A 15037-nucleotide genomic window follows, 5' to 3' on the forward strand; every position below is an offset into this window, starting at 1 on the left:
TGCTGTTTGAAATAAATAAAAGTTTAATACCAAGGCAAACAGAAACTGGAACTTTCATAGTCTCAGAAGGACCCTGTGATTTGACTTGGAATGATGGGGGAACACAAAAAAAGGGGAAGATTTTGGAATGAGAACATGAAATATACTGGAACAGTTCTTTTTAAAAATTTGCACTTTTGTTGATGGTGAAACAGAAAATGTGGTGGGGACAGAATGATAACCAGCCTGCCCTTTCCTGAGCAGTCCCACCTGGCTGCATCTTACACATATGTCTTATTCCTGTGTTAGAGAATGGGAATGTGCTTCAGTATAGTGGAGCGAAAGCCACAGCGTTTTTTAAAGAGATCTTTAAAGTTTCATCTTGGAACTTGCTCCCTATCAGTGTTTGCTTGGAATAAACCCCAAACATCAGGTGTACTGCTGGTTTAAATTCACTGAAGCAAATAGAAGTATTTACAAGATGAATCTTGGCTGTAATGTTGGGTTATCTCTGATGGTTTTGTCCTTAATACTGCAGTCTTTTGTAGGGGAAATGAAGTCCCCTAGCTATTGTGTAAGCTCAGAAAAGAGTCACTTTAGTTACCATTTCAGACAGAAATATATGATGGAATTTTGCAAGTCTACTGGACGATTTAAATGCGAAGCACAAGCCGGGAGCTGCGCTTCAGAAGGCAGCCTGCCCCTATGAAACAGCTCTGATAGGAGGGTTTAGCAGGAGAATGCAGAAGTGTGCGTGTGAATGCAGAACACAGGGAAGGTGAAATATGATGGGAAGCCGTGCCTCACCTCAAGAAAAGAAGACCTCCTGATCCCCAGTGTTAACGGGCATGGAGTCAGGTTGGAACGTTTTCTGGATTTAGAATCAAATGAGGAAGGGATGAGTCCTTCACATCTCCTTCCCATCTTGGAAAAGACCAGTCCCTTTTGAAAAAAAAAAAATTAAATCATTTATACCTAGTATGTAATGGTTTTAATAATCTTTTTGAATAAGACAAAGCGTAATTTCAGTGTTACGAGTAGCTGTTTTAAAGCAATTCTGAAAGCTGTTCCTTCAGTTTCAATTCTATGATTGAAAGACAATGAGATGTATTGTTTGAAATGATTGAAGAAAAAGAAAGAATTTAGGTGAAAATATTTGCAGTAATTTATCCATCTCTTACAGTGATCTAGGTTCCAACAGTTAGTTTAAAAAGAATGTAAAATTCCTTCTTGCATCTTGCAAATTGAAATGACTTGTACCTGCTTTCCATAACAATACCTTTTACTATGTGCAAATGAGATTTTTGAGGTTGTATTTGTACAGTGTGAAAATACAATTAATTAAATAAGTATGGGGGACATTTTAAAAATATGTAAGCTATAATAATTGTTTATTAATTACAAACTGATTTATGTCACTAGTACTAATATGCAGCTGAATACCCTAAACATATGTAAATGGACTAGTGCTGGAATGCTGGTTCTTTTTATTTCTGTTTTGAAGGAGAAATCCAATCTGTTGCCTAAAAGGAAACTAAAAATTATTTTTCTTTGGGGCAAAAAGGAAGAGACATATAAGCGTACAGGATGCATCAAGCTTCCGTATTTTCTATAATATGATTGCTGACAACTTTTTGCAGTACTTTTTTTGAATACATTCTTATTTAGGAGGACTCTGTCTCTGATGCTTTTGTTTTTGTTAACTGCCAGTGGCATCTTTTTATGTGTTAGACAAAAATTTTAATGGAATTGAAGTCCATAGTTGTTTTAAATCTGTATTTCCCTTCTTAGCCTTTTATGACTTTCCTAGTTATATGTAAAGATTTCAGGTATCCAGCCTGGGTCTTTGTAGACTGTCCATATTTTTATTCAAGATCCAGTTGATTTCATGCCCCTTTCTGATTTTGAACCAGTGCATTAGAAACTGATTAAAAGAGTACTATGTAGATTAGACTCTGAAAGGTAAAGTTGTAATTTAGTTTTTGGAGCATGTAAGGAGAAACTCCAGTGAAATACCTAATAAGCCTAGGACACAAGTCCTAGTAATTTTCAGTCCATCTCAGTGACAGCTTTGCCACTTCTTGTGATACCTTCAGGAGCAGATCTGTGGTCTGTAAATTGAGCTTTAAAGATTTTTTTCCTTAAAATATTTACTTTTTTTTTTTTTTTTTTTTAAATTCCCAAAGGGTATCCCTGAAATCAGTATCTCCGATATTATTTCATGACTAGCCTTTGGGGGAAAACAAAAAATCAACTAGAGAGACCTAAGACTCGGCAGCTTTTGAAACAGGAAGCTGAGGGCTCTGGCTCGCAACCTATTTGCAGCACAAGAGCAGATTCTAAGGTGGGCTTCGTGCTTTACAAAGCTTGTCCTAACCATTTGAATATTGTCATGTCTTTTTCTCAATTGCTATGAGAGGAGCTCCAAAATAAAGGTTGACATCAATAAAAAATATTCCCTGCTCTAGTGAAGAGGGAACTTACCTGAGTGATAGAAACATGGGTTCAGTTCCTTTAGGCAGGAATTGAACTTCTGTTTTCCACATTCTGTACCAGTTTTCCTCCAGCTTCTTTCTCCAATTATTTTCGTCTCAGAATGTGAAATATACCACTTCATCCTACACCCAAATATACCTTATTAAAAAGAAAAGCCTAGCACTATTTCCCCTTTACCAAGTAAATGTAAATAATATTCCCTTTCTGTTTGACTATTTTGCTGCTTCTTTACTTTCCTTTTTTTTTTTTACACTTTCTGTGAGTTATCAGAATACTTACTTTTGCATCATTGAAAGCAGTTTTGATTTTCAGTGCCCATTTTAAGACTAGAGTATTGCTCTAGTCCAGAGAGTCAGCCAGATAAGTATACTGACGTTAGAGAATGGATTTAACTTGCTCGTTTCGACTTACTTCACATAGTTTCAGAGAAGCATAGATGAAGTGTAAATATTATAATTAATTACATCAAAAAGCAAGCTATGCTTTTGCTTTCAGCTGATCTGAAGAAAATGTGCTATGGCAAAGTATTTTTCCTGCAGAAAATTAAAAAGAAAAATTGCTCATGGAGGAGTCTTTGATGGGCAATCTTTGCTTTCTGAGGGAAATGAACACAGTTCGTGTTGTAGGAAATCTCCTGGACATTCACTTATAGTCATTTCTGTTTAGAAAGCCACCTGAGCATGTACTGGATTTTAATTGCAATTTTAGCATTTTCCAGAATTAGCCAGATGCAGTACAGGTACAATCCTCTCACAGAAAGTTATTTTTTTAAATAAACAGATGGACATGAGTAGAATCCAGAGCAATGAACACAAAAAGGGAAATTTGTGAAATCAAGAGAAGTTGACTCGTGAAATTTAGGGTTGCTGGTGTTATCTGTATTTCTTTGGTGGATTCAGTCTCTGTCCCAAAGGGTAAACACTACAACAAATATTTTAATGTTTCATCTTTAAGATGGCTAATATCCATTGTAATGTATTTCCATAGGATCAGCTGAGGTGATCAATGCCAGGAGAAAGAGAACTTAAATCTCTACAGCCAAAGGTATAAGCTTCTCATGCTAATGTTGAGAGTCAGCTGTGTTATCTTGGCTGTGTATTTCTTAACTCACTAACAAGTTTGCCATTATGGAGGGGCAGAGACCCATAGTGGATTTGTTGTGAGTGTATTTACTGTCCATTACTCAGCCTAGGCAAAACACAGAAGCTTCGTGGTAGCTTTTTTGTGACCCTTTATTTCCCTGAGTTGCAGAGCGTAGGAGGAGGCTCGAAAGCACAGTTTGTCTGGCCATTTAGCATAGTGTAATTTAGGTTTTGGCTCGCTTTCTCTAGCTTAAAATCTGTCAAAGAAACAAAGATGTGAGCAAGTGTTTTCACTGTCAAGCCAAGTCCCCTGGATTTTGACCATTCTTCTACTCCCATTGAAACCAATGGCAAAACTTCTGTTGACTTTAGGATGTCGCTTTGCTGTAATGTGATAATGACAAGCTTCAGTGAAGTAAAGTGGTATTTCACTTTTCATTTATAAAATAGCAATGTTTAGTATCAACAGAACAAAAGCTCTTAAAAAGTCATGCTAAAATTACACCATTCAAAAGATCTAATTTGCAAATTGGAATGAGCTGTATCATTAGAAAAAAACCCCCTCATTTGCAAGAAGCAGTTAAAAAGTGCTGTGCCATCCAAATTGTTAATTAAGAACAATCCCCTTTCCCACTTGCCTTTTCCTGTGCCTTACTATAACTTATTTTTTCTACTGCAAAGTTTGATCTCAGAAGCGATGTATGATTCATGTCTGTTTCATTGAAGTCCAGACAAATACCACCCCAGCAGATAGTTTGAATTTTAATGTACATAAATCTTATTCAGGACAGTGTGCTCTACACACCCCTCTTTACTCACCGAGAGTAAAGGAGGAGTCTGGCTGCACTAGGCTGTGCTTCCAGGAGCAGCTCTGTGGCCAGCACAGCTGAAAATAATCCTGGTTGATTATAATCCTGAGGCTGCCTGGGAACATGTCTATACAATAGCAAGTGCCTGATCCAAGGGCAAGAGCCTTGTACCCTTGGGTGAGAGAAGTCCCTCAGACTTTTTTGTGCATGAGGGCTGAGTCTGAGCCAGTGAATTCTAAAAAGGCATATGTAGGTGGCTAGAGGAGTGTGACTACCCAAGCAGTGAAGGCACTTGGTCTTTGGGAATACCTCCTGAATATCTGGAGCTCAAAACCAGTGCAGAAAGATAAGGGGAGAATTCCTTTTTCTAGGGAGGATCGAAGTGACCAGCCTTTATCCAAAAGTGTTTGGTGACATTAGACTGTGGATTAAATACATTAATACAAAGCTACATTTTTGACCTGAAAGAAAATCATCAAGGAACAAAGCTGAAATTTCGCTTCTTTTTTGCTTTGTCCCCTGTAGAAAATAAAGCATCTTTCAGCTCTAACTTAAGTCCAAGTAGTAGGGAAATATGGGGTTTGTAAGATAAAAATATACTCTGCGCTGATTTAAAATTAGCATACTTCCAGTTAATGCTCTCCTTTGAATGTGCAGATAACTGCACTTTCACCTGTTTGTGTAAAAATTCTATCCACAAGGTCATGGGATCCGTGTCAGACTGGGAAGCAAATCCTCTGGCAAATGCGATGGACATTTCCCAGGGTGCTGAGTCACAGTTCTTCTGATGGAGGGCAAGGAGAGAGCCTCCTTCTGTTTTGATCAGCACTCCATGGGTCATGTTAAAATTTGATGTTGTTCAAAACGTTTTTCATCCCTATGAATAAAGAACTGCCTCTTTCCTTTCATCCTGGGCCACATCAAAAGAAGGACCAGCAGATCGAAGGAGATGATTCTCTGCCTCTACTGCATGTGGTTTGACCCCACTTGGAGTCTTGTGTCCAGCTACAGGGCCACCAGTGTAAGAGGGAAAGGGACCTGTTGGAGCATGTCCAGAGGAGGGCCATGAAAATGATCAGAAGGCTGGAGCACCTCTCCTGTGAGGACAGGCTGAGAGAGTTGGGCTTGTTTACCTGGAGAAGCAAAGGCTCCAGGAAGACCTTATAGCAGCCTTCCAGTACCTAAGGGGTACCTACAAGAAAGCTGGAGCGGTGGTGGAGTCACCATCCCTGGAAGTGTTTAAAAGGTGTTTAGATGAGGTTCTTAAGGACATGGTTTAGTGCAAGAGTTAGGTTATGGTTGGGCTCGATGATCTTGAGAGTCTCTTCCAACCAAAGTGTTTCTATAATTCTGTGTGGTGATAGGACAAGGGCTAATGGCTTTAAACTGAAGAAAGGTAGATTTAGATCAGATATAAGGAAGAAATTCTTCACCGTGACGGTGGTGAGACACTAGAACAGGTTTCCCAGAGAAGTTGTGGCTGCCCCATCCCTGGAGGTGTTCAAGGCCAGGCTGGACGGGGCTTTGAGCAACCTGGTCTAGTGGAAGGTGTGGCTGCCCATGACAGGGGGGTTGGAACCAAATGGTCTTTAAGGTCACTTCCAACTCAAACCATGCTATGGTTCTATGATCAGCTGTCATCACTAATGGGAAGCTGGCACTGCTTTATTTAGTTTTTAATAGAGTTGATGTTTTCGTTCACTTTTTCTGGTTTACTCCTGTTGCCTGTGTGGCACTGTTGGGAGGGTGAATGAGGTAATCTGCTGGTAATTTTGAGAAATTTTCTCTGCCTCAGTTTTCCCGCTATTTAAACTGAGCAATTATGTTTATTTATATTATAAGTTTATCTGTTTGCAGTCTTCTATAAAGCTGGTTATTTTTCTCTGGCTTTTAATTCAAGCAGTCAAATGTGACCAACAGTAACAATTAGTGACTCATTTAGTAATTTAAGTGGAAACCTTTCTTAGATTTATTTTGTTCATAAAAATGATTGTCTCTAACAAATAAAATATTCTACAGTACATTGTAACACAGCAATATTTTCACAAATAAGTCACATTTTAGAGAACAATCTTTTATTAATGTTTTAATTTAATTTTAGTACATCATTCATAGTAATGTGTGTCATATTATAATGCTTTCATAAGTACTCTGAGAATATCAAATAAGATGCTTAAAAATAACTTCAGAAAATAAATAATGGTCTGTTTAAGAACAATATGCAGACATACCCGGGTACATATAATTGTAGTGTTGTGTGTATTCTTCCTTTATTTGTGCTGAAGCACCTTATTTAACCCAGGACTCAGATTTTAGTTTTAGTGCGGGAAGGGACACCAGGCCTTGTGGAAACTTTTGAGAAAGACGATAAAAATAAGCAGTCAGCCAAAAAAGAACAGGGCAAAGGAACTAGCCAGCAGGGAAAGTTGTGTTTTGGAAGTCAAAACTATAGTACTAAAGCGATAATTGCCAAAATTAAAGCTGAGTTACATTTTTAAAAGATGTTAAAGCAAATAGCAAAAGGTTCTCTGGTTGTATAAATAAAAAAGAGAGGTGTGATCTTCTGTGAAATAAAAGTGGAGTGGCCATCAGAGATAATCCAGCTTTCAGGTAGCTCTCAGGTTCAATTAATACTCAATCTTGTTTTTCAGTAAAGACAAATATGTTATATTATTAGGAAATATTTTTAAGTCCTATATGTGATTTCCATTTGCAATTTAGTATCTAACTCTTGTCACCTGTGTTTAGAAAAGATGCATTCAGATTGGAACAGGATAAGGAACAGCTAGGTTGGGAAGAGACAGATGATCTAACTTGTTTGCAAGCAGTAAGATACAGGCTGGTGGGGTGGGATATGATTATTGTATAGAAAGTCCTTTTGGATGGTAAATAGTACTGAAGGAGAAGCTGGGTGATGTCATTGTCACACAAACAGATTTGTACAAATTCGCTATGACTTTTAGATTGGGATTGAGAAGGCAGGTTGCTAGTTGTCAAAGCAGTGAGCAGGAGGTGCAAGAAAGAAGAAAAAATGAACTGGATTTTAAGATAGAACTCAACAAATCAGTGGAAGGATTGTGTGGTGCAGCTCCTGGTGATGACACAGGCTCGGAACTGATAATGCAGAAGGTGTCTCCCAGTCCATGTTCATATGTGCTAAATCATTCAGTGTTAATCTCACCTTTTACCTGCCTTTTCTCCTTCTACACCTAAAATTGAATGAGTTTAGATAGATGTTGTCCCATCACATCCTCTGTTGAGCACTAGGAACTGGACAAAGAAAATACAGGACTTTTTTTTCTTAACGTGGAACCTGTCAGGTGAGGACAGCCACCTCTTCATGAGTTGGATGAAAGAAAAGATATTACTTACCATCAGTGGTGGATTTTCCTGGATAATGTGTCTTGCAAAGCTGGGTAGTGTTCATTCAGATCAAGTAAGTTGAACCAACATCAGTAATACAAATTAGAACATCTTAAGAAGTAATCTGAAGCTGTTCTGCCCAGTTTTCATAGAAATGCTCCTATAATTTTATTTATTCTTTAAGTATCTCTGTTTCAGATTTAACTTCCCCGATTTTACTTCTTTTTCTATTTGTTTATTCACTACAGCTACTTAGTCAATTAAGGGTGGAAGGGGAACAACAGAATTACAAAAAATGCCCAATTCATAGCTTTATTGTACTCCTATTGATATCAAAGCCAAACTTTGATATTTTAGTGGCAATAGAAGCAAGTATTAAATATAAATCAGTTTGAACATTGAAATTATACCAAAATGTCTGAAATACAAATTCAATCTCAACATTTTCTGGGATGTTTCTGTGTTTCTTTAAAAGGAATTTTATCTTTCATGTAGATATGTGTTAAAATCCTAGCACCTCACAGTCTCCAGTGCTGAGTTACCTTCAGTACAATCATGACTTAACCTGCGTGCCTGGCTTTCCAGATAGTGGAACTTGGGTATGGGGTGGTGTCGAGGGTTTAGATTGCGGGGTGACAATAAAACCCTGGCAGATGTATTGTTAACTTCCTCTCCCCGCCACTTCCCCCTTTTGCCCCTCCATCTCCCCCTTTCCCACTCAGGACAGGCGATCGAGAGGGAAAGAAGGACAGAGAGAAGAGAGTTGGAAAAATTAAAGATGTTTTACTAATGCTGCTAATAAGAATAGAGAAAATAATACAAAATATACAAAACCAATCTTGAAAGTTTCAGCAACTGCAGAGCCAGCACCCAAAGTCCTGGATTGGACTTTGCAGCCAACCGGAGCTGGATTCAGTCTGTCACTAGGCCTCAGTTCACAGGGACGACTAGCAAGGTCCTCTCCTAATGTCGGCCATAAGCAGAAGGGAAAAGGCAAAAAGGAAAGGGACGAGATCCTCGTGATCTCGCACTTTTATATGAAGTATTCACGTGAATGGAATGTTATACACAGTTGGTCAGTTTCTTGGTCACCGGTTTCTCGTTGCCCCTCTCGCGAGATGTGCATCCGTGCTTATCAATAAGTTTGCATTCCATTGCTAGGTTTACCAAAGCATGTGTCTGTTTCTCCAGGAAAACGCAGTTAATATGAAGGCTTTAGCTGACAGGCAAAATCACTAAAAGAGAAACTTGTTTTTAACAAAACCAGGACAGGTGGTCATGGCATGAACATCAGCTTTGTCTATAGACACAGTGTGGGTGAAGCTGTCACGAGGCAAAGAGTAAATGAACTTGAGTGCAGCAGTATGTGCTTTGTCAGAGGAACTAAGGGATGGACACTTAGGGGTCTCCTAAGTTATGAAAAGCATGCTTGTATGCCTTGCTTGTTTCATTTTAATTGTAACCTGAATGTAGCAGTGCTTCTGGAAGAGAGTATCTAAGAAAGCTTAAGTTGGTTTAAAAAAAATCTGACATAGATGTGTGACAAAGGAGATGCCCAAAGTGCTCAGAGGCAGAGAGGTATTCTCATAAATCCCAGACATAAAGCATGAAGAGTTTGAGCACAGGTCACTTCCAAGACTACCAGAGAAAGCAGGTATGTTCTCTTCCACAACTCACTGCTGCAGGTGGGCTTTAGTGTTCCCTGTCAGGAGCTGAGCACCATCAACCATCTCTGAATATGACTTTCTCACCTTGGCTTCCTCATTTGCCCAGCAGCTGCTCCATGTCACTGCAGCCGTGGCCAAGTTGCTTTCTGTAGGCAACATGTGACTTCACAGTGAAGTTTTGCAATATGTTTTGAGTAACGATGGGAGATAGTAGCCCCAAATATCAGAAGATAGAAACCATTCCTTCAGATCACTGAGGTCCCATTGCGTAAGTAAATGAACTTTATCTTTACTAACTGTTTTCTTCACTAGGTGATGACAATTCTGGAAGGAAGGTGATTACCTTCAGTTGCTGCCGTATGCCCCCCTCCCATCAGCTCAATCACACCAGATTGCTGGAGTAAGTTTATTTCAGTCTCCTGCATGGACTGCTTTACATTTTATATGTGAACTTCTATTAGCTTGTTTCCAGGTGAATGAGCTTTCAGGGAGGAGAAGCAGGAGGCAGGGAAGGAAATGAAAAAAAGGATGTAAGACCTACTAGTGTTACTATTAAGTGAATGAGATGTTGATGGAACTTCCACAGTTACTTCACCTGCAATCTTGACTAGAAGAAGCAATTCACTGTGTACTGAAATCAACTTGTCATCTTGATTTTTATTAATGAATTCTGATCGTATTTTAAAAATCAATTTTATTATGAGGACCAGTGAAAGAGAAATTCTAGTATTTTAGTGCTCTGTACATAGGTTCTCATGAATAGCAGTGTTTGCCTTAATTTGTTATACTTTATGTCCTAAGTCACTCAACAAGAGCATTGTTTAGTTATTTAAATCTTAGTGGTTTTCCTCTTTTATAAAAATACCTGTATTATGTACAGTATATTATGCTTAACATTTTATATGTATCTCACTTTGTAATGTTTTGGGTTTTGCATTTAAAGGAGTTATGAATATGTAAAATCACAACATTCTTCCTTATAAACTTGCTGCAGCAAGATACCAGGACATGTAGTTTGTCACTACAGGATCTGTTCTGCTGTGAGAGTCCTGTCTGTATAAAGCATTTTAAACCTATTTGGAGTTCTTGTGCAGCCTCCATTGCCAAAATGTGTGAGCGCCTTTCAACCAACAGTACCCACCACCTTTGGGAAGGGCCAAAGTGCTGTTATCTCAGCTTTTCAGGAGCAGGGAGGGATTAGAAGGCAGGTTATTTAAGAGATGTGTTGGAGACCATGTTGCTTCATTGGTACACTCTTCACACTTAGGGTGTTTCCACAGCTTTAAGTCAGAGATTCCCATGTAGCATAGAGATGGTGTTAGCCCCTGGGAGGAAGAGCGACACCAGCCAGCTCCTCACCTGGAGGAGCAACCTGTGGTGATCTCTAGGAAATGCCAAAGAAAGGAGTGTGACAAACCACATTGCTACCAGATCGAAGGAGCCTTCCTCAGTTCTGCGAGGAGACACTGTGATGAAACTAGGATTTCCAGCCCTTAGACCCTTCTGGACTTGAACACTGACATGTTTTCCTGTATCTGAGCCCACATCAAATTCACTCGGAAAGTCAGTGCTAAGAGAGAAATGAAGTCACGTGTCTGGATGTGAAGCTAGCAATTTAACTGTCAAGTGATCTGATTTTGGATAGTTAGACCCAGATGTTGAGTTTTGAGGAAAAACTGCAGACTAGGCCCAGACCAGTAGGTGTTTTGTTATGAAATCACTTAAAGAATTGATTTGGTAAAGCTGTTGTAATGTCCCTGCAATTCTGTTACAGCCTTGGAACAGGTAATAGACTGTACAAAAGCACTGGTTATTTTATGCCCACACATTTTTAGAAGTACAGGCTTTCCTGTATACAGTATGCCAATGAATTTACATGCTGTAAAATATAACATGAGACACTCTGTATGTAAGTATATCTGCTTAGATGTATTTTAGTTTCAGACTCTTTTTTAAAAGGTCTTGAATGACTACTTCTTCCATTTACATACTGTTAATACTTAAGTCAGGGATCAAAACAGCATTATATTAATTGCAGTGGCAGTCCTTGTCCCAGGCTATTTTCAGTCTAAGATTTACAGTATGCTGAGGAAATAAGCAGATAAATGAGGCTGAGGAAATAAGCAGATAAGTGAGACTGTGGGAGTAAAGCGTAAGAGTGAAGTTATGGGCTTTTCCATGCAAAGGTGGATAGTCAAAGTGGCCTTGATACTTGCACGTAGCCACAGTCTAATAAATGGCACATGGAATTATCTATTTCATTGAATGAAAATCACTTATATACAATTACGAGCAGTAGCTGGAGCTCTGTTACAGAATAATAAGATAGCATTGAGAATGACATGAGAAAGTTGAAATCTGACACAGCAAGAGATGAGGCCAGACTGTACTCCTCCATCATTGCTTTATTTGAATCATTGAGCTGTGTAATAGGGCATAGAGTGTTCTCAGTTGTAGGAGAATGGGAAAAGCATCTTAAACTATACCATAACAGAATGAACACACAGAAATCTGCTTATAAAGCATGCAGTATTATTTCAAGATGGGATAAGTAGTGTAGCTCTTTAAATTAGTTTTAAGGGAAATGATCTATGAACACAGTCCCCACAACAAGAGAAAGGCAAATATATTTAAGAAAACAAGTTTACAGTAACAAGTCGTAATTGGCCATAATTAGGGCTAATGGATTTTTCAAGAATTTAAAAAGTTTTAAATTGAGAGGAAAACCCAAGATTTATTCTTAATTTTGACAAGTTAAAATGACAGCATTTGCTTGGCAAAAAGGAAGGGATTTATGAAGACCAGAAGAAAGCAAAATAAAAATTGCTGTCAGTTAAAATGCATCTTTTTAAAAAATTATTGGAAAACACAGTCCCATCTTCATCTCTTGGTGAATCATGGGCACCATAGTTTTTATAACTAAGTGCATTCTTTTCAAATTTCAGGCTTTGTAGTGATGTGGAATTATTTGCAACACTGCCACTAGAGAAAGATTAATTTATTAGATAAATACACTGAAGCAAATGGGAATTTGCAGTCACTAGCTTTCTGTGCAAAGATAGCACATTTTGTTTCTCAATTGCTGCTTTAAAAAAATCTTGTCCAGTAAATTGTCTTGAAACTAAAATGTTATCTTTCTCCTCAGGTACTTAAAATATACTCTGGACCAGTATGTAGAGAATGATTATACAGTTGTCTACTTCCACTATGGCCTGAAGAGTCTGAATAAACCATCTCTGAAATGGTTACAAACAGCCTACAAAGAATTTGACAGGAAGTATGTCTCCAAAATATTTGGTTTACCCTTTTGCTTGTGTAATGTCTGTAACTAGCTTCCATGAAAGAAATGTATCTTTCCTGATCTGACAACAGCTGAGTTCATTTTGCCATTGCAAATTCTTGTGATGATATAGTTGTTATTGGTTTTCTTGTGTCTTCTGTGAAGTACTAAGGAACAGCCTGAGTGCTGTGGTGGTTATCCAAATTTATGAAGAGCTTTGGGAACAAAACCAAGAGCCGTTGCCTTTACTATGCACTATTTAACGAGATACCTGTGACATCTTATTAGTCATCATTCTTGATTATCTCACAGTTGTGTTTGAACCTTTGATCATCCCAAGGCTATGTTGTATACAAAAAAAGGAAAAATTAGGTTTCAACAGTCCATATCTCACAACCCTTGCAGTGTTTGTTGGTGGTTATATGTAAAGCCCCAAAAGGACTGACATGCTTGTATATGCCTGACCTTTGGAGTAACAAGGGCTACAGCTCATGACTTCATGTTTTAGTTGGCTAGGGTGCAGTCGAGGCCAAAGCTCCTAGATAAATAGCATTTTAACAATGTAATCTAAAGCTCTGATGTTTATTCTCTGAAAATGCACACTTACCAGTAGAGCTGAAAGTTTGTGTTGAAGTTAGTCTTGTTTGCACGGTGTTGGTTGGTCTAATGTTTATAAACTGGCCTCAAGAGGGCACGTGACTGAAAGCAAAAACAGACACAAGTAGCTCATTCCTGATAGCGAGACTGTATGTGCATGTGCATTTTGGGAGGATGGATCATACATATCTGATTTTTCTTCAGTTTTGGAGCTGGAACAAGAAACGAATATCATAAAAGATGCTGTGAGAAAGGTTATTGGACGTTTCTAGACTAGAGTGTGAAATAAATGCCTGAGCGTTTCACAGGACTGCGCACCCTGCTTTGAAAATTGAGGTAGAGCACCTTTTAGTGGTCTAGTGGCAGAGCTTGGACTCTCTTGAATCCCACACGATAACCTGTAACTTTAAACCCACTAAGCAAGTAGACGAGGTTGTGCATAGCAGCCCTCAGAGCTGCGGTGGGAAGCTGTCATCTGAAGCCACAAACTGCTTTCATGAGATATTGCTCTCCACTCAGCAACAGACTGGGAAGGCCTTTTGATTTTCCTAGTAGGTTTCTGAATCTGATTAGCACCGTGCATCTGGTTCTTTGGGGGTTTGGGTAAGGGAGAAGAAAGGTAAAGAATCTTTTCTCTTTTGTCTTTGTTGAGAAATTTGGACTACAATGCTGTTTTTTGATATGCACTGACAATTCCTGAAAATAAAGCACTATGTGGGGTTGGAAGCCTACCCTACTGTACCCTACTGTACTGTTATCCTTCTAGGACAAGCCCAAGCCAAATTTAAAGTTGCTGTGTGGGGAGAGGCATCATGAAGGCAGTGTCTTCTTCAGTTTTGTTGCCTTCTGACATGCCTGTATCTCAAGTGCACAGAGTCACTTTCATTTATGCCAGAAATCTGTTTTCTCTGTTCTCCCACCCCTGACCCAGAAAGCAGGAGAACCAAAGACGGTCAGGGAAGCCCAGGTAGCTGGACAAAACCAGGCGACTGTGCACCCATCATTTTATTCACAGTTGGGACATCTTAGCATACTGTCCTTGAGAAGCTCAAAGCAATATTCACAGCCTAACATACATGTTCTGCTGTACTAGCCAGAGGTGGGGTGGGGGGACGTAAATAGTACCTTTCAGAGTTATTCTGTGTGTGTGTTTAGGGGGTCAAAGGAAGTAGGGAACAAAGGAGAGAATACAAGGAATGATAGCAATTAGCTAGCATCATGAAAGCAAGTGTTTAGCAGCAATAGTTTCAGAAGAATAGTTCTAGCTTTGAAGGTTTACAGCAGAAGCTCAGTGAAGTCTTGTAGGTATTTAATTGTTATCTAGGAAACTATGAAGTACATAAATGTCCATAGAAGCAACAGCTCATGTCAATTGCTTCCAGGTACAAAACAAACTTAAAATGGAAACTTCAGTAAAGCAACTTGGGTGTTTTGCCTATTAGTTTTTATTGTTGATTTTGGGTTCTTATCCACAGTACTGCCTGTTGCATAGGAATAATTGGTTGCTTGTATATAATGGTAGCTTTGTGAAAATGATGCCTTTTTCATTCAAAGATGTGTGGGCCCAATTAAAACCCAAAAGGAAAAACTATTGTAATTGCTGAGCTGGTCCCTTTCCCCCTCCTACCGTAACGTATGACAAGAAAGCTTTTCTTAGGAGTCCATGATCATTTTTTTCCATGATCATTGTTTTTCTAACAATGAATGGTTAACAATTGTGAAGGATGATCCCTACTGGGAAGCAAACTTGGCAAAGTAATAAGC

General features: G+C 38.8%; 1 protein-coding gene across 4 annotated transcripts in view; it reads left to right on the forward strand.

Annotated features, from left to right (window-relative positions):
- Positions 1-15037, forward strand: part of ARHGAP8 (Rho GTPase activating protein 8) — an 86720-nt gene that overhangs the window by 30640 nt on the left and 41043 nt on the right. For all 4 annotated transcript variants that reach the window (XM_005509531.3, XM_065032947.1, XM_021297328.2 and 1 more), the window contains exons 4-5: positions 9709-9796; positions 12542-12673. In XM_005509531.3, the coding sequence (XP_005509588.2) occupies positions 9709-9796; positions 12542-12673 (220 nt within the window). The remainder of the gene's footprint in view (positions 1-9708; positions 9797-12541; positions 12674-15037) is intronic.

Source organism: Columba livia, chromosome 1 (genome assembly GCF_036013475.1).
Source record: "Columba livia isolate bColLiv1 breed racing homer chromosome 1, bColLiv1.pat.W.v2, whole genome shotgun sequence".
In the NCBI taxonomy this organism is placed as follows: domain Eukaryota; kingdom Metazoa; phylum Chordata; class Aves; order Columbiformes; family Columbidae; genus Columba; species Columba livia.